The sequence below is a fragment of the Centruroides vittatus genome, unplaced genomic scaffold (assembly GCF_030686945.1).
Source record: "Centruroides vittatus isolate TY-2023 unplaced genomic scaffold, ASM3068694v2 contig_900, whole genome shotgun sequence".
Classification (NCBI taxonomy): domain Eukaryota; kingdom Metazoa; phylum Arthropoda; class Arachnida; order Scorpiones; family Buthidae; genus Centruroides; species Centruroides vittatus.
Genome location: NW_027122591.1, coordinates 3,066,262 through 3,087,163, shown reverse-complemented (window position 1 = coordinate 3,087,163; position 20,902 = coordinate 3,066,262). Strand labels below are relative to the sequence as shown.

General features: G+C 25.7%; 1 protein-coding gene across 2 annotated transcripts in view; it reads right to left on the bottom strand.

Moving 5' to 3' along the window:
• Positions 1 to 20,670, bottom strand: part of LOC136984024 (neural proliferation differentiation and control protein 1) — a 50,342-nt gene extending 29,672 nt beyond the window's left edge. Inside the window, exons 1-2 of one of the 2 annotated variants that reach the window (XM_067280935.1) lie at positions 20,508 to 20,670; positions 735 to 1,088 (exon numbers count right to left, since the gene is read on the bottom strand). In XM_067280935.1, the coding sequence (XP_067137036.1) occupies positions 735 to 1,088; positions 20,508 to 20,589 (436 nt within the window). In that variant the 5' untranslated portion in view covers positions 20,590 to 20,670. Of the gene's footprint in view, positions 1 to 734; positions 1,089 to 18,021; positions 18,172 to 20,507 lie in introns of those variants that run through there. The other variant, XM_067280937.1, reaches the window with a different exon arrangement.
• Positions 20,671 to 20,902: the final 232 nt, after the last annotated feature.

The following is a 20,902-nucleotide window of genomic DNA, read 5'->3' as shown; positions in this document are numbered from 1 at the left end:
GCTGTATAATATTTCAATTTTCAACAAATATTATGATGTAAATAAAACTGGAACATCATTTGTATGTACTAATTTGTAAGCAGCTGTATTTTAATTAGAAGAATGACAGCTAAGATGAGCATTAAAACAGAAAAATGAAAAGACAATTGTAAATAATAATAAACTTCTATAATATGGTTAATGTTACCTTAGGTAGCCAAGATGGCGGCTCGTCTCTGATTCCAGCAAGGAAACAGTGGGATGCACGTTCTAACCTAACCTAACCTAACCTATTCTAATAATTTGGTTGCTAATAATTATGGTAATTTATTAGAATAGGTTTTTTTTTTTTTTTTTTTTTTAACTCTTTCCGCCCTGTGGGCACTAAGAGGGCCTCTTTTAGAAAGCCCATTATGGGTTCGGCCAGGCCCACAATGGGGCGACCGGGTGGTGAGGGACGGGGCCCGACATATCCGAACGGACCACCCCCGAAAAATTCCTGGGGATTATTCGACCCGTTCGGATTCGATCCCGGGTCCCCCAGAGCGGTAGGCTGCCACCTTGACCGCTCGGCCATCCGGCCGTCTTATTAGAATAGGTTAGAATAGGTTAGAACGTGCGTCCCACTGTTTCCTTGGCTACCTAAGGTAACATTAACCTATAAGATTGAGCAATTTTATTAATATGACATATACTGTATTATAAAAATAGATAAAAAAGTAAGCAAGCCATTTAACTTAATATAAAATACATACTGTAGAAATCATCTACTTTTCCTTCTCCTTCAATATCTTCTACAGCAGAAGGCTTATATACTTGTACAGTAATGTGCCCTTCCGGTGTTTTTATTTTGGAATGCGACTGGATAGCACCTCTATCATTTGTTTCAATTTCTTTTACAGGTAAATATTCCTGACTAGATAATTCATCATCACCTTTTAATTGTTTCCTTTGCAAGAAATATAATGGATCCTCCCTATAATTATTCTGATAAAAATTTTTCTGTTGAATTGGCTGACTTTCCCAAAGACGCTTATACCAAAATGAATTTTTTTGAGGAAGAGATGACGGTACATCAGCTGCATATTCTTGTTCATTTAATCTATGTCCTGTAATTTAAAAAATAAAATAAAATTTATATACTTACTAAAACAAGAAAAAAACATTTAAAAAGTAGTAGTCAATAAATACAGGCTTACTGACTGAAAATATAAAAAAAAAAACTTTATAAAATATTTAAACAATAGAAATGGGGATTACCTACAATATTTTCAAATCTGATATCAGAAAAACTTTGTTATTAGGATTTGAAAATCTCCGAGATTAGAAACTGACGTAAATATATTTTTTGTGTTATATTTTTATACTATAAAAATTCAAAACGGCTCCAAACAGAGTCGGGACCACAGTCCGCAATTTAAAATTCCAACAAGCCAAAGGAGTATTGGTATAGTTTCCCAAATGTCAGCATTTTTATCTTACTTGACAGATATCTTCTTATAAGTTTTGGTCTTTAAAAAAAACATCTTACTCTACTTTCTTCATTTTACAAAATAAAAAATTTACACGGCGTGACACAATTTTGAAAAATGCTCACATTTTGTAAAGTCAAACTATTTTTTTATGTCAGGAGAGATTGTCACAATTGATAGTAAACTATATACACAGAATTACAGTATTTGGATAGACAAAACAAGATTTCTAAGAACTAAAAACATTATATAAAACTCATCATTTTTTTTATCTAAACAAATACTTTTCAGAAATAGTAAGTAAAGTAAGATATGATGCTATAAAATTTTTTCCTTCTATATATTATTATACGAGATGATCTATCGTCTATCATTATATTTGTAGACGAGAGATACTTTTAAATTGATCCACACATATCAAATCACATTTAAAACTTCGTCGAATCAAATATTAATTACGCTTAGAAAAGGCATTTCGGCATTTATTGACTTTCAACTAGATAAGTGTGAATGGTGATATTTAGAATTAAATATTATATAAAATAAATGCATAGTTTTTTAAATAAAATCAGAACGGAATTTACAAGCAATAAAATAAATTGTAGTTGATAAGTATAATAATGTAACAAGGATTGAATTAAAATATAATCTGAAACATTATTCTTATTTACAATTATTTTTTAAAGGAAAGCAAAGTATGATATTTATGAAACTTTATCGTCAGAATCTAAATCTAATGATTATTTGCAATCTCACCTTCATGTTGATAAGAGAAGCTGATATCGTGTTATAAGAACGATTATAGGTCTAGATATTACTGGTGAAAAGTACTGATTATTACTGATGAGAAGATGATTATGGAAAATTTAAGAAATTATAATCTAAACTTCTTGTAGGTTTGTTAGTATAGTTACTGGAGAATAATTAAACATCCTCTTCAGATAAAAGAAACTATAAAATATCTTACTGAATAGATATTTATTTCATTTTTCCAAAATTTCAAGTAGCAGTAAAGTTTACATTCATTTTACAATTCTGTATAACCTACAAATTAAAGATGTTTCATAACTATAGAAAAATTATGAGAAAATTCAGTAAAAGTCTTAAAAAAGATGCAAAATGCTTCTGCTTTATATTATCATCAGGAATAATCCACAAGGGAGGTACAGGTACCAGTGATATAAATAAATTATAGTTTATTTATTTGAACTTCAAGAACATTTATGATGGCATATATGGTTTATTGGATCATCTACAATACAATGTCATGCACAATTTAATAAAAGATCCTTATTAATTATTTACATATTTTTAATTTTCAAGTTATTCTGGATCCACCACTGGATGATGTTATGTAAATAATAACTATTTAGAATAAAATATAAGTATACATTGAAAATACATTCAAAACATAACTCAATAAAATGATTTAGGCAAGTAATTCTCAAAGTATGATCCATAGATATCTAGTAAACCACAAGCATGTACTGTACTATGTGGTCTGCAGACTGACCTGGTCATTTTTGCAAAATGTGATTTTATGTTATTTAGCCAGAGAAAAAAAACATTTTCACATATTGCATAGCTTTTACATTAGGTTACTGAATAGCCAAAATATTATGGCAGCCATCTGAGGTGATAATTACAAGATAAAAAGTGGACCTGAGCATAGATGGTCCACAGTTCATCTGTGACTCGGTTTAAGTGGTCCGCAAGTTGAACAACATTGAATGTCATTAATTTTGAATCATTGGTTGGTTTATCTATATTTTATTAAGCTCAATTTATTTCAGGATACACATTTTGTTACTTTTTTAAAATTAAATACTCAAGAATTTTCTTCTATATTCATTTATGTTCTAATGAACCTAATAAATATTCAATTATAATAGATCAGTGGTTCCCAAACTTTTTCGAGTCGCCACTCCCTTGGTTCCATAACATTATACCTAATGTTCCCTTGTGTGAGAAAGGCTTGGAAATATTCTTAGGAAAACTTTCTATGAACCTCACACTTTGTGTCCTTACAAAACATTGTTCTCAACATCTGGAAATCTGTTTTCTGGATTTCTTCTTACCTGTTTTAACAGAGAAAAGGAAAAGGTGGTCAGTGACCCCAATGGTCACCATTCAATGCTCTGCCTCTAGCACTCCCATGCACCCACTTGCTTCTTTTTGCCCTCCTAGATTTACTCACTGCCCACAGAGAAGCAGTAGCACCTACTTTGGGAACCACCATAATAGACTATTAATACACTCCGCATAAATAATCCATCCAAATTCCTACATTTAACTAGAACTTTCTTATTTTTATTTTAGTTTGCAACTTTTTATTTTATTTTTATTATTATTATAATTATTATTATAAATACATAAATTTTAAATTATATTTTTTGTCATATACTAGTAATGATCTAGATTTATATTTCTATAACACACAAAAATTATCTTTATTATTTAAATATCCTATCACTCACAAGTTTAAATACAAGTCATTCACTCTTCAATCTATATTAATTTAACAGTAATTTAATATTAAAAATTTGATTTTTTTTAAAAAATATTTCATTATTCCTGTTTGTAATATCATTACAAAATACTTTTATAATGAATTCTATCAATGTGTAATACTTCCTTGCTTGATTAATCTCTCCTTATCTCTTTATTATAGGAACCTTATGACATGTATTTTACTTCTTTGAGAAAAATGAAATATTCTGTTTCTTCAATATAAATTAAAGCATTATTAAAATAATTATTAATATTTTGCACTTTTTGTTTTACTTTTCAAAAACAATTTTAACACATATCTGCTCTATTGTTGTTATAATACTACTAGTACATTAGAAGTTAAATTTAACTAATTAAAAATAATTTAGAAAATTCTGGAAGTAACGATCAACCCAAAATGGATTCAAACCTGCAACTGCTGCTTATTATGCAGAAACATTACCAATTATGCTATCAAAACCATTAAGCTTAAGTTGATTAAAATATTAGCTTTGTTTATTTTAAATGAATGTTTATTTAAATATTTGATTGATCCTAATTTTTTACTTAAAGAAAACAAATGATCATTATTAATTTTTACATATAAAAATCAAAAATTGTTCTTCCTAATTAAAGAAAAACATTTTGAAATTTGTTCATTATATAAACTAAATTTTAAAAATTAATCGTTTTTTTAAAAAACTTATCCAATATTTAAAGAATGTAATGACTTAGTTAAATCGAAATATATCGGGTCTATTTGTGGGGTGGTGAATTGAGGAGGACTTTACAAAACAAAAGAAACATACTGATGGAACCAAATTTAATATTAATAAAAACACGACAAATCAGCTCAGTTCTCAAACAACATTCTTATCGGCTATACAGTTATCTTGATCTTATCCACTAATTACATAGATAATTCTAAGTCAATTACTAATACTACTACTACAATGCAGTTGTTCCTAATATATTAATATATACAATTATTTACAAGTTGGTACACCAGGTTGTTGCATCTTAGAACAATCACTTAGCTGAATCAGATACTCTTTGTTAGCCAACACGTGGTCGTCACTTGATTCAACGAACAAAAAAATAAAAATCGGAATCGATGAAATAAATGTCTGAATGAGTAAACCTTGTTCTTAAGTATGTTCTTACGAAAATTACTCGTCAGTCTGGATGAAAATCCTATTCAAAGGTTTTGGATTGTCCTTTGCACATAGCAGTCCAATATCCTATCACTTCTGTCATATCACCATGATGACCTTCTCTCACCTTTCAGTCCTGGTGGGAGCTTGAAAGTCCAGTTCGGACGAATCCAAAAAAAAGGTTGCTCTGTCATGCAGGACACGCACTTTTATAACTCCCGCCATCCGGAAACTTGTTCCTCTCATGGGACCTTCTCTTAACCAGTCCACAGCCGTGACTGCTGTGACCCCAATAAGGTGATATGAAATGCATGACATTACGTTATGTGTAACAATAAAACCTGATACAATATTCTTTAATCAACGGAACGTGATTATATAATTTTACAAAATTAATACAATTAAAATAACCATAGTAGTGGAGCACTACAAGAACAAATTATAAGAAATTTACAATTATTATGTATAATAACTGTCTATGTTTTCTTAATAATATTTGAATAGCCAATTCTATTGTAAAGTCAGAGTTTGTTTAAATTTGTTGTAAAATTGTAAGCTATTAACAGAGAGATACTCATAATAATTTAATATTGTTAATTATTATATTCATCAAGATAAATCTATTCTAAATATATCACTTATAGTTAATATTGCTGATAGTTATTGGTGATTAATGGTTATTATAACTAATCGCCTATTGATGTTATTTATCAATAAAGCTGATAGCTCCTGCCATTATAGTATATCCTGATAAACATTAAAAACTGTTCAAAAATATATTAAAAATAAAGAAAGTTATTTTTAAAAGCCCATTTTTCTGTGTTCGTTAGAATTAAGATAAAGAAATTGTTCTAATTAGTTGTTGAGTTATAAATATTTTACTAAAAATACCACAAAAGCTGGAAAATAATATAAACACTCAGACACATCCAGTACTAGTTCTAGTAGGTCCATTTATTGGAAAAAAAATGAACATTTTCAATCGCTTTCAGAGATCTTTGTCGGGTGTCAGGATCATTCCATAAATTGAATGCTATTACTCAAAGAACTTTATAAATAAGAACATTCTGTATGTTAGAAACAGTACAGAAGGTGTATATGTGTAAATATTTTAAATTATCATATTAACATCACAGTAATATATCCAGAATTTTTTATTATTATTTTGTAAATTATATCAATCGTTTAATCTATTTAATTACGTCCATTAATCAATTTAGGTTTAATAGCTTAATAATGATGAAAGAAATTTTATTGTGTAACTTTTATTTTAATACAAGAAGTATGGTTAAATATTTTAATTCAGTTTTCTACTCGCTAACTACCAGTAACTATATATACTGGCACCTGCATTAATAAATAATACTTTTGTAATAATTTTATTTATCGTCAACATTTTTAAATTATTGAAATATTAATCCAAACGTTTAGTCTCAAAGTAATAGTAAACCAGAATAAACTAACAGTAAGTAGAAATTTAATTTGGGCTAACCACATTGATATTAAAATAGAATCGTTCTGTTGAATCTTTCATGTAGTTTGTTCTGCAAAAAACTCAGATAATTACTTTACAACAATAAATAATGGGATGAAGACATTGGTGTTAAGTACTGAGGGTCATTCATTCTTTTAAACAAGTTTCTGTAAATGAAAAGTGACTTAATTCTTTTACAGTAAATGTCTAACTTCAATGTTTATTATATATAACTTCTTTTAATTAAAATTTCCATTCTGATTTCATATATATTTCAGAATTTTGAAAATATTTACCATAAATAGTTTTTTAAATTATTATATCTCTAAATTTAATTAAATTTAGAGATATAGATTAATTTTTGAAATATTTCTGACAGGTTAGCTTTCATAATAATGTTCACCTGCTAACATCAATCATAATTACAAATTTATACTGAACAAAAACCAGTGGCTTAGCGTAGTGGGGACGGCAGGGGCGGTCCGCCCTGAGCGGCACTTTTAGGAGGTGGCAAAATTTCACAATAAATAATAATAATATCTTGTAAAAATTTTTAAAATAAATGTGATTATTATATTGTAAAACATATATACATGAGTTTTTTATTTGTAACCTGTACAATAATAATGATTGCTCTTGCCAAAAAGTTCTTTAGAATTACTGTATATTTTAGTCTTTTAAATTGAGATACCTAAATAAGGGAGCGGCGAAATTTTCCTATGCCCCGGGCGGCTGACTCCCATGCTACGCCACTGACAAAAACCATTTTATATTTTGTTGGACAATAAAATTTATGTATGTAGTTACAATATAAACTGCATATTATATTAGTCTCTTTGGGATAATATTTAGATTTAAGTTATATTCAAAATAAAATATGACAGTAATAAAAAGAAACTAAGAAAACTTATTTATCATGTACTGGTAGCTTTTTTCAAGTACAGTAATCACAAATGATAAAAGAGTTTCTTTAAATAAATTGAAGTTCTATCACTATGCAAACAGATTAATTTAATTTTATCTTATCTTTAACTCTAATTATTTTTCTTTCAATAATTGAGGAGCTTAGTGGAAAAACAGCATATCTCACAAAACTATGAGTTATTAACAAATTTGAATTTGTGCATCATTGATCCATCTTCTAAGAAACTGTCATGGTTCGGTTGCATGTCTCATGGGTGGTACATTCACATTAATAACACATTACATGTTAAAGTGCTGGTGAAGGAAACACAAATCGTTTTTTCTTTTCTTGAAAACTTCCTATTGTGGAATATGTCATTTTTCTATGCTCCTCAATTGATAAAAACAATAAAAACAATTTAAAAATAAAAATAATATTGATAAATTTGTGTAAAATATATTAAATATTTATTCCATAAAATAAATAAATAAATAAATAAGTAAACTAGCTACTGGAAAATAAACTATTAAAAAACAAAAACCTTAAATTTCCAGCAATAAAAAACATTTAATAATAACGTTTTCGACTGTTTTAAACAGCCACCATCAGTTAAAACGAACTTAAAAAACAAAAGAATGCAGAAAAAAGAACCCAAGCAATACAAATATTTAAAATTCAAAAATAATTCCAAAGCAAAAATGCCGTCGTATATTAGAAACTAACAAACAGCGCATGCGCTAAATATCGTAGTAAGAATAAAAAATAAAAATAAAAATAAAATAACAAAAAATACTGCCGCAAAAATATTTCTATTACAAGAAAGAACGTTATGCATTTCGGTAAAACGACTTCCATGCCGTGGATAAACTGTCTGCGTCTCTATGGTTAATGCAACCCGTGTTAACCTGGGCTTTGTAGATTTCAAGCTTTTCTAGATGTTTCAGCATTTGTTTGTTGGTCGTGGCCCTAATAATAGACGCTTTGTCCCAATGAACGTGGACCTCCTGATGCTTAGCAAAAGCTGCTAGCACAGTAGTATCCAAGCTCTTATTGATGGAGTATCTATGCTCCTTAAGCCTCTGCTTTTTTTTTTTTAAATAAATAAAGTCACCTTTCACTTGTGAGTAAAACTAAAATTTGCAGAAATAAAACAACACAGTATATTTTTAGTTGTTCTACAAACAATAAAATATCGATAGAAAATTTTTACTCTCAAAAACTTATTATTCTTTCTGTAAACATTTCACATTAACAGAAATACAGTTTTATTCAGTATTTTATAAAATTCACCTTTAAATCGTATACAAAAAATATTCTGATTTGTATAATTATTTTAAATTATTGCAACGAATGTATCAATTTATAAATGATTTTATCTGTAAATTATTTTTTAAACATTACTTTCAAATAACAATTATTGTAATTCATTTTACGTGATTTAAAATTTCATATTTTGCACAATTTCTAACTAAGACCTTCATTATCTGATCATGTAATTATAAAAGTATCAATACATTCCAATTGCTAGTTAAATTATTAAATAAATTTAATTTTCTTCAGATTTATATGAAGAATTGAGTGAAAAACTGCATTCAAGGATTTAAAATTATATATTTTATAAATTAATTATGCAAGAAATAATGAATATTTCTTGAATGAATGAAATAATGAAGATATCTAAAATAATAATATTTGAATATCTTTTGATCAATAAACATAACGTGATAGAAATTTTTATTCAGTGTTTTTATGTTTTAGAACAGGCCTGGCCAACCCGCGGCCCGTCACGTTAACTTGTGTGACCCGCTAAGCAATATTATATATCTATTAAAACTTTTGTTTTCCATTATGAGTATACCAAAACAATTAAATAAATGAAAATTTGCATGTGTCATTGTTATAATGTGCAAGTGCAAGTACAAACTCTATAACAATAAAATCTTATTCATTTTGTATTTGTTTTACTTTTTTAAAAGCATGTTTGCCTAAATTGTGGCCCATCGTAATGTTACGCGTGATCAAAGTGGCCCGCAAAACAATTTGGGTTGGCCAGGCCTGTTTTAGAACATAATTCAGTATGAACTAAATATAAACTCATATTATAATTTACTCATATACATAAATAAACTCAATTATATATAAAATTAAATATATATTTAAAAAATTGAATGGATTATTATAAATATATTATAAATTAAAATATTGTGAATAATTAATTTTTCCTGGACGATTTAAAAGAAGATAACATATGTTTTCTTTTTAGAAGGAACTAAATTGTTTAATGACATTTTTCCTAGAAAAGATATTGCAGTTTAACCATTAATGCCAAATTAATCTTATAGAAGTAGATTCAAATACAGAAATATATTACAAAAACAGTTCTAACATCAATTTACACTGTTATAAATTAAATTTATAAACATTTTCTTAGATTAATGAAATGTTTGATTTAAAAGATAATGTAATAAAAACTTGGAGATTAAGCAGTATTTGAGAAATGCATCAGATGTAATACTTGGCAAGAGTTACATATAAAAATTAAACAACATAGTAGTAAAAACTAAATTAAATGCATTCTTTAATTATGTAATTAACTGATTTTCATATTGGGACATGGCTTCAAAAATCTAATAACACAATAAAATTAATTTAAATGTATAGTGGTAATGATTGAATACATTACGCTCAATATTATGAAGAAACAAAGGATGAAAACAAAAGCTTTTTACAAGTAACAGAATAATTAAATCACAACTAATGCTTTCAGTTATGGTGTGCATTAAAAATTTAAATTGAAACTTTGATCGTGCTTTAAACGAAAGTCTTGTCAAACAATTAATATTCTTTTCTACTTTTATTAAAATATTTCTTTTCATTATTAATCAATTAAAAAAATTCTTTTAATTCTAAAAGCTTGAACAGCATTATAAAATTGATATATATATATATATAAAAATAAAATTGAATCAACATCAACCTAAGAACATAGTGAAACACATTCCTATTTAATTCATTGTATTTTCAATTGTATAACCTGACACATCACTTGCTAGTTTGTTGGAGGAGATGGCTTAATTTATAATCAAATTAAAAAATGTTTTCCAACAAAACAGATCAAATCTTGAATTAGATCTTTCTATACCTCTCAATCAATTTTTATGGCTGTTTATAGATATTTAAAATGTTTATTGCAGATAATGTACTTTTGTCAAAAGCTTTCAGGGTATTTACTTTGTATCAAGCTATAATTTAGGTTTGATATCAAATATCTAATATTAAGAAATATTTGAAGCATTAAAATGATGTGATTTCCTTTTGTCAATATTAAATCTAACTTTCACTTTCAAATTTTTATTAAATTATTCTTTTGAGTCTAAAATTTCATTAATAAGTGAAAATATTTATAAATACGAACATTACAAACTGAAGTTTATAAAACAATGTAAATTGTTGCTATAATTATTTTTTTATAAGTTTTTTTTTTTAATATAAAAATAAAATCAACATGTATCTTCATTTAAAATATTTCAGACAGAATAATTATTATTACAGTGGACCCCCGATATAACACACATGTCGGGTGGGAAACAACACCCAGTTTATAAGGTGAACCACGTTATACCGAGCGGTGCGGTGTAACGCAGTTCACCTCTTTACTCCAGCAATAATGTCAAGCTTTTCTTTCACACTGTAAGCCTTTCTTTTACTCATCATACATACAATAATTAAACACTATTCAAAATACATTTGGGAACTCAATACATACACAATTACTCAATACGCAGTAACGATAAAATGCACTACTCACTAATGCCGCACGGATCTGTATAAACATGTTTGAGCTTATCGCCCGCGCTATAACTGAGTGCACGATATAGTGAGCAGCACTATAACGAAGGTCCACTGTATTTACATTTTTATTACATCTAATTAAGAAATATCTGATGTCCATTTTTTTCTTAAATATACATTTAATTATAAGCAGTTTTATCTTATTTAGTGTTCAGATACACAAACATGCCACAATCAGTTAAAGATTATTAAGTTAAATGTAAACTTTTAAAAAAATTGTTTTGAATTTTATTTAATTTTAGAAAGGTTTCATTCATATAATTTTATCACAAATATTTTCTGAATTTTTTTTAATATAATAAAAGCACTTGAGCTATTAAAACTTGTTTATTGGATTTTCTAATAAAGACAATTTCAACAGTAAAGAATGACAATTTTATTATTCTGCTTAATCAGTAATGAAAACCACTGGATTGTTTAAACAAATATTGAATTTTATCAACATGTAAATACATCTTATATTGAATTAAAACAGGAAAGTTTCTGTATTTCCATAAAACATTTATTTACGACCCACCCTCGAAATGAAGAGAAACCAGTCTGCTGATTCCAATGTAAAATTACATAATAATTAAATTTACTTTTCATAATTCTTATAATGCCATAGATTATGTCATAAACAATCAATAAACAAACTAAATAACAAAATATTAAAAACTTTCTACTAGTAATTAAATCAAATCTTAATATATAAATACACTGTAATTGGGCTCAATTATGCTACAGGTAATTTTCAACATGCTTTTCTGAATTCTATTCTATTTCTATTAGCAGTTATACTATTAGTTTTGTATTTACTACTATTCTTCTATTCATTTCTGATAATCAGATTTAAATATTTTAAAATTTTACATTTCTCCACTATTAAAAATTATACATCTTCTGAAAAATCATTTAATTTTGTAGGTGAAAAAGACTTAAACAAGTCAAAATACTTTTGTACTAAAGTAATTCTTGTTCCTGAAGCAAATTTTTGTTGTTTATTAGAGATTAATCAATAGCATTAGTTCAGTTTGATTAATTAAGATACTTTTGGAGGAGAATGGATAAGAATTCAAATGTTAAAAGTTTTTATTCTGCCTAACATCCATACATGCAAATAAATCTGATAAATTGTTATTACAATTAATAGAACTCTTGTAGATTTTATTATTTTTTATCAGTAAATATAAGAAAAAACTGAACTGTTTAAAATTTCACAACAAAAAATGTAAGCTGTTTTATAACAACATCGTTAAAACTAATTATTCTGTAGAGTATTAGAAAAAAATGTCTGCGTGACACTAGAAGACACAAATAAGATATTTTAAACTACATGAAAACTAACATTATGCTAAATTCGTAATTAATAATAAAACATAAATTTTAATGTAGTGTATTACAAACTTCGGACTTAACAAATCATATTTTTATTTAGAACATGAATATTTATAAGTACAAATTCATTTGAAAATCTAAAATAATCATCAATAGAACCACATGTAATTTTAAATTAAATATTAAATATATATTTAAATATTTACAAGTAATTTCATTCAATTTTAATATAAACACACTCTAATTACAATAAAAATTATCATATCACTATATAAAAATAAGTTATTCTTAATTTATTCTTATAATAAGTTAAATTTTCTTTATTCTTCATACTTCTATTATTTCTTTTATTGTTGTGTACTGAGTTCAAATTATTATTATTAAATTTTTCTGTGTTAATTTTAAGGATGATGGAGTAAAGACTGTCAATATTAAAATTCATAATCTTATAAAGACAATGTACACATTGCCTGGTAAAGTGGCTTTAATACAGTAGAGTAAGCAAACCAATGACATAGCCCATTTCAAATGAAATGAACTACTGATGGATGTATCATTGGAACACAAGGAGGCAATATGATCATAACATCACAATAAGATTATCTATTGTCAGCTAAATATTCTTAGCTTTATTAAAATTATAATCATTTCAAGTGATTAAATAAATTATATTTAAATTACAATAATTGTGAAATTGCTGTATTCTTTCAATTATTAATCTTTCTTTGTCGATTCTATTTTTTTTTTTTAATTTTAATAAAATGATTAAATAGAAAAGTTATAAAATAAAATAACCAATAATTCAGAAATAAATATTTAAATACAGAATTTTTATAAAATATTCTGCGTACAATGATTATTCAAGCCAGACTTTCCAGATTGTACTATTCCATTTAGTTATTCTAATCACTCCCCCATCAGCGTCCCACAGTTTTTTGTCCCAGTTCTAAGCTATCATATCTTCTGTTGAACATCTCACTACATACTGCTTGTCCTTAATTATATGACTAACTGAGAATAATTACTTTTGAAATTTAGTATTAATGATAATCAATTATCAAAATTAAATCTTGAATTTGTGTATTAACAGTAATTGAGCATTATATAAAAATATGATATATAATGTAATAAATTATGGAAAGATTTTCAATATAAATTTACTTATTTAATTAATTTTAGCAGTTTTACTAAAACTCTTGAAAAAATTAATTCAAATATTCATACAAATATATACATAATTTAAAATTATTATAAAAATTGCTTCAATAAAACAAAAAAAAAAAAAAAAAAACATTTCTTTGCCAAGCACATTTGTTAAAACTTAAAAATATTTGGCAGAAAAGTGTCATTTTTTAAAAATATTTTATGCCTAAAAATTATTCTCTAATTATATTAAATTAATTGCATGATTAAATTATATAATCTTCATTTACATAAATGATTTATATTTTTTAAACTTTCATTTAAAATATAACTACTTTATAAAAGATTGGGTTAATGTTACCTATGGTTCCAAGATGGCGGCTCGTCTCCGATTCCAGCAAGGAAACAGTGGGGACACACATTCTAACCTAACCTAACCTATTCTAATAATTTTGTTGGTAATAATTATGGTAATTTATTAGAATAGGTTAGGTTAGGTTAGAACGTGTGTCCCCACTGTCTTCCTTGCTGGAATCGGAGACGAGCCACCATCTTGGAACCATAGGTAACATTAACCAAAGATTGTACTAATTTCTCAGTAATAATACTGAATTGTTTCAGAATAAAAATAATTACAAAACTTTCAAAAATTTTTTTTTCAATGAAAAAAAAATGTTTTATTTTTTATTGCTAACCATAAATTTTAATATCTAATATCATTTTCTCTAGTATCAACAAAAAAACTGATAAAATATTTTAACTAAACTTAGTGTCTAAGAGATACTGATATGCATGAAACCATATCTTAAAATAAATTATTATTATTTTATCTTTGAAATGATTAATTTATAACAGTTGAAATTGTATTAAATAAACTATATTAATCAGTTTTTTTATTTATTTATTGGAAGAATTAATAAGAAAATTCTACTACATATATTAGTCATATCTTTGTATGTGCATTTGTTGATTCACCTGTAACATAGCATTAAATTTATCAGAATGCATATTAGTTGAACTGTATCATCATCATCATCATCATCATCATCAAGATTTCATTAAAAAAAATTAACTAATTTGATTGAAATTAATTGTAAAAACATCTTAAAAAACAAATTTTAAAGTTCGTTACAATTTATAAATAACCATAATGTATTTTTGGATACTTAATTTTAATATGGAAACTTAGATTTTAATATTTTCTCCAATATTAAAATTTTGTCATTTGTGAATGCTATATTTTAATTATCCATTTATTTTATCATAAGTAAAAATTATTAAACAGACCAGTTGAAACAGACATTTTATAATCAATATCTATAAATAGAAAATAGATCTAATTCACAGTTTTTGAAACTTAAAAAAACTGTATTTAGATATTAATTGTAAAAGCCTTACTGTCCTTAAATTCTAATATTATTGTTAATTGTCTACTTGGACTTTACTTATTAATAGGACTTTATACTGGTGTTTAAAGATTGGCACAGTAATGAGAGTTAGTTCAGGAAAGAACAAAATTTTTTTATTATATCACCTGTAGTAATAATTTCTGTTACAGAAATTATTACTACAGGTGATATAATAAAGAAATTAAGTCCTATTAATAAGTAAAGTCCAAGTAGACAATTAACGATAATATTGTATTTAGATATTCTTTAGGTCTTATAAAAATCAATAATTTTTGTAACCAATTTTTGAATATACTTAATAAACCGATCCCTAATGGAAAAACTGACAGAAGGATATACATTTTTTACGCTAATATAATTCTTTACAGATTTATGATTTTGTACATCTGCTTGAATAAAATATTTAAAGGGTTTCCTCATATATTTTTATCACTTTAAAGTAAAAGGATTACTATCTTTTCAACATGCTAAGTATATTGATCCATTATCTAATACAAAATAAATTTAAAATATTTTATCATCATCAGGAAATTTTTCCAAATAGTTTAAAACTCAGAAATGTTTTTTCAGAAGTAAATTAAAAGCAAAAAAAAGGTAAAATATTAAAAAGACTGTTTTTATTTTACACAATTTTACCAGTAAAATTTGGTAGTAAAGCTATTTTTCATTACTTTATTAAAAGAAAATTGAAATGTACAAAGATTAATGACATGACAATAAACAGATATAACATATTGGAAAATATTGTATACAAGTAATCAATTTTACACAAAATCTTGTTTAACATATATTTCATAAATTAAACTTTGAACAAATATGCTAATTTATAATAATAACAACTGTTGTTCTTTGAGAAAGATTTACAACCAAACAATTTTTTCTATAATCTTTTAAGAAAATTTACTTAAAATATTAATTCTTGTTTTATTATAATTGTTTCCTGGCACCAAAGGTTTTCTACCTAGTATGCATTATAATAAATAAATAAACTGCTTAAAATATTAATCATGAGATTTATATCTTACATTTATTACTAAATTAATATGTATATATTTTATAAATATGTAATAACAACAACATTGCATACATGGAATATTCTGAATTTATTATTGTAATTAAAGTAATTTCAAGTAATTAAAAATAGAGAAAGAGAGAGAGAGAGAAGAAACATTTAATTGTCAGAACTTTTTAATTTTATCAATGATGAATATCTTATACATCTTTTTTTCCACATAATACAGTTAAAACAACAATTATATCATCGTGATAATTTTCATTCTTTTAAAGACATGAGAGTATTTTTTTCCAATTTTGCAATACATTTTATATTTTATTTATATATAAAATAAACGTAATATTATATATAAAATATATTTTAGATTTTTATTGTGTAGTTAAAATCCCAAAGAGAAATACATTTATTTTCTAACTGTGTTTTAATATTTTTACGTAAAATTATTCATAGCATGTGCATTCTGAAAATTAAATCCACTGAAAAATTGAAAATGTTAAAAAAAAAAAAAAATTCTTCATGAAAAAAAATATGTAAAAATCTATTTAAGACATAAGTATGACATATTTTTTAACTAAATATTCAATTAATAATTTAATTAAACCTTAAAATCTAACGGAGGAAACACATGCACAGTTGTCAAGTTATAAGAATTTTATTTATTTTTGTCATTTTAGAGCCATTATTATTATTATTATTATTATTATACATGTAATAGCTGTTTTGAATAGATCAGATTCTCTCTTAGATGTACAGAATCTTGTCGAATTAAATTACTGGACAATAACTAGGTCCATTAGTCTCAACAAAGATGATTTTTATTCCAGATAATTTAATTTTGCAACTTTAATTAACAAAATTACAATTATTATTAAAACTTTATTATAATATAATAAATGGATTGGAAAATCATCTTTTAAAAAGTTTTTCTCTTCATTTGAAACTTATTAAAAAAAAAAAAAAAAAAACAAGTTATATAATTTAAAGTAAAAGAAAAATCATTATATGTGGATTTAAAACAATTAAAATTTTACAAATTAATTATTATCATCTTTTAGCATTTAAACATTCTCATCAAACCAATTTTGTTTTCAATATTATTCACATAAAAAGCATTCCAATCAGGTTGTAAAAAAAGCACTGTATCTTATCAAATCTCTCATGCTAATATTTGGAATGTAAATATTATCAAATGAAATTCCTTCTAGACTATTTCCTTTTGATGGTTCTTCTTAAGAAATCTGTAAATCCTATTCTACTTGAATAATCACAAGCAGTACACATTCAAATATATGGTTAAAAACTTCGCAATTTCTTTTTTAAACATAGCAGTTCAATGATAGGTGTCATTTTTAACACCTATTTGATAATTTATTAAATGTGTCATTTTATATGTAAACGTTCGTTCTTTCAATTTGTTTTACGGTGTATTTTCACATAATAACTTAAGAAATAATCTTTAAAAAATTTACTTAAAATAATTAAGCTATAAACAATTTTAAAAAGAAAAAAAAAAGATTTTACAATGAATAAATACGTGTGTTCGAGATTAAACTATACAGAGAGACTCATTTAACAGCAAAATGTTTGTAAAAAAATTACATTTTTAACTGAAATCATTACATACATTGTCACAACAGTTTATAAAAAGGGGTATGTGGGGATTGGTAAATATATTCTCATGTAATCTAAACTACATACGGTCCATAAAACAATATGTTGTCGCATGCCGTTATAAAACCGATTCAAAAGTTGAGAAAAATCAGTATGCCGACTCTGCAAAACTCACGTGATACACCATATGGTAGCACCTACCTCTTTGGACATTAATCAAAATCAATTGGAGAATAAGACTGGAATAAAATACAGTCGATGCCATGAAAGATGAAATAATAGAACAAGGAAAATCTCGACCGTCTTGTCAAATAAACGATACTATGGTCGACGTAGGAACCGTTCGTTGAAGATACTGGATGCTGTAATGTTGCTTAGTGACGGTTACCTAGGTAACCGGAGATTGCAATGAGGAGGAGGAGGAGGAGGAAGAAGAAAGAGAATACAATTTTCTTAGCTAATTTCTAGCTGACATTGTTTTATTTTCACACATACATATATGTTTTAAAAACTAATATATGTTAAAATGCATCAACACGTGTAGTTTTCGTATAGTTTAAATGCTTTCAAGTTAAATAACACATCGATAAAACGGAATGTCTACATAGATAAAAGCTAGGTGAAGACTTAGAGTGAAACTAACAGTAGATAGTAATAAAATTCTACACATTCCATATAAGAATAATCCAATATGTACAATGATGTCGCCACTTCTAAAGATTCCTTTTGCGTAAGTTGTTCCAATCAATCCCTTCGACTATCATCCGTTGCCAGTAGCAATGATCGCGTAAGAGCAACAGGCATCTTTTGACGTCATCATTTTTATCCCTTAACCAACATATATTAATTTAAAAAAAAAACAGATAAAAATTTAATATGTATAATGTGTTTATTAGGCGTATATTCATTAAAATTTGTCTTTAAAAAAGTCATAACTAAATGCAAACTCCCTTTAAAAACTACATTTGTATCTATCGGTAAATCTATAAGTTCTTTCATTAAGATTTGTTTACGTTTAATTTTCTCGATTTTAAAAATTAAACGTAAATAGATTTAACTTTTCTACTTATACACGGTGTTTGAAGAAGTCAAAACGGGGCAGCTGTTTAATGTAGGAATTCGTTTCCGGATATTAAATAACACGTGCAGTGGGATGCAGGAAGTTGATGTGTTAAACAATGAAGATCGCGGTTGGTCTCCTTTGCACTATCGATCCGACGTTGAAATATGTTGAATGTAATTTCACATGGACAAATTTTATAATTCTGGAGCACATTCTTTAAAAAAGAAAAGCAAACACGAAAATCTGTTGAAATTAAATAAGAATCGAGAATGGAAAATAATGTTCCCTAACTCCGTCGAAAAATAATAAGATAAGAAATCAGATGAAACTAAGAAGGAAAAAAAAAAAAAAAATACTTCTCCAAATCTTAACTTTAAATGTCAAAAAATAAATAAAATATATTTCTTTGTAAACTTAAAGGCTAGACATTTTAATTTTTGTGTTTTGTCCTTAATTTTAAATGTTTAACCTTCATTTAATATTATTACATTTATCTAAAATTTTATAAATTGTATAACGATTTAATTACCTTTTTACATAAAAAATATACCAAATTTAGCACTTTTAAATGTAAAAAAAAAATTGAGTAAAGAAGGAAAAAATAGATTAAAATATTTTTATTCATTCAATCAAAAAAAAAGTATAAAAAAACAAGAAATGATAAAAAATAAAAATACAGAAATGTTGAGTCATGTCTAATTTATAATATATTTTTTTTTTCGAGTTTTTTTCTGAATAGTTATTAATAAAAAAAATCTTTTAATAACTAAAAATTATATTTATCAACAAAAATGAATAATAATAAGATTTTCCTTTTATACATACTCTATACATATTTACAGTTTTATATTTCTTCTCTTTAAAAAGTAAAATAAATAAATAAAAGAATTAATTAAATCCATTTATCAATAACAAAATTTAAAATTCAGCACTACTTTAAAGTATAAAAATATTAAATAAATCAAAATTTAAAACAAAAATAAAGATAAATTCATTTAAGAAATATATAACAGAAAAATTTTTTATAAAGATAAAACATCAATATAGCATTTAATTAGAATAAGCAGAAATATAAAAGACATTATCTTGAAAATTTTTCTTTAACATGTAAACAGCTGTGTACTTTATGTGTGCCAGGAATTGATATAAATTCAGTTTATCTGCAATTTTAATGTTATACTTACTCAACACAGAAACTGCTGCTGATAAAATGGACTTGACTCATTTATAAAAATTTATTTATTTAAGAATATAATGTTTTATCATTTATAAATGAATAAAATAGGTATCTTTTCAGTATATTTATATCTATATTATGTGATTTATAACTGTATATAGCTTGCATGTAATATATTGGATGTGATATACTGATAACAGTTTCCATTCTGTATATAAATTATATATAGAGCTGTATATGTGAACATGTGCATAATCAATTTACAAGTTAACAATGTAATTCTCTAGTGTATTTTATGTTGTATAGAATGCATAACATAGCACGAATTCAAATTTGATAGGTAACAGCCGTATATTAAATTAATAACAACACGTAAAATAACACAGATATACATACACACACATACTGCTTTAAGATATAGGATCAGTCACGTTGCTGTAAACTCACCTTCTCGTGACGTAACGATTCTTTGATTGAGAATAAGAATTAAGAAATATATTATCCATTTTACCATATTTTGCCTAACCATTTTTCTTAACGTCTTGTCAAAGTAAAGTTTGAACTGTCATAATTCTCGCAATACTCACGCCATCTTTAATCGGTAGAGGGTTGCATGATGGGAAACGAAGACGTCACGTTGCGTCACAAGTCGATTGGTGTTACAGGAAAAATTTAAATGTGTAAACAGAAACGTGTGTACATTTTAATGGATATCTTTATATGATAATACGAAATATTTTTATGAATTATGTCAGAAATGTGTTTCTAAACTGAAGCTTATTTATAAATAATGCAATGTCGTCTCTTTAATTCAGTTAATTGAAAAATAAACATTTTGAAAG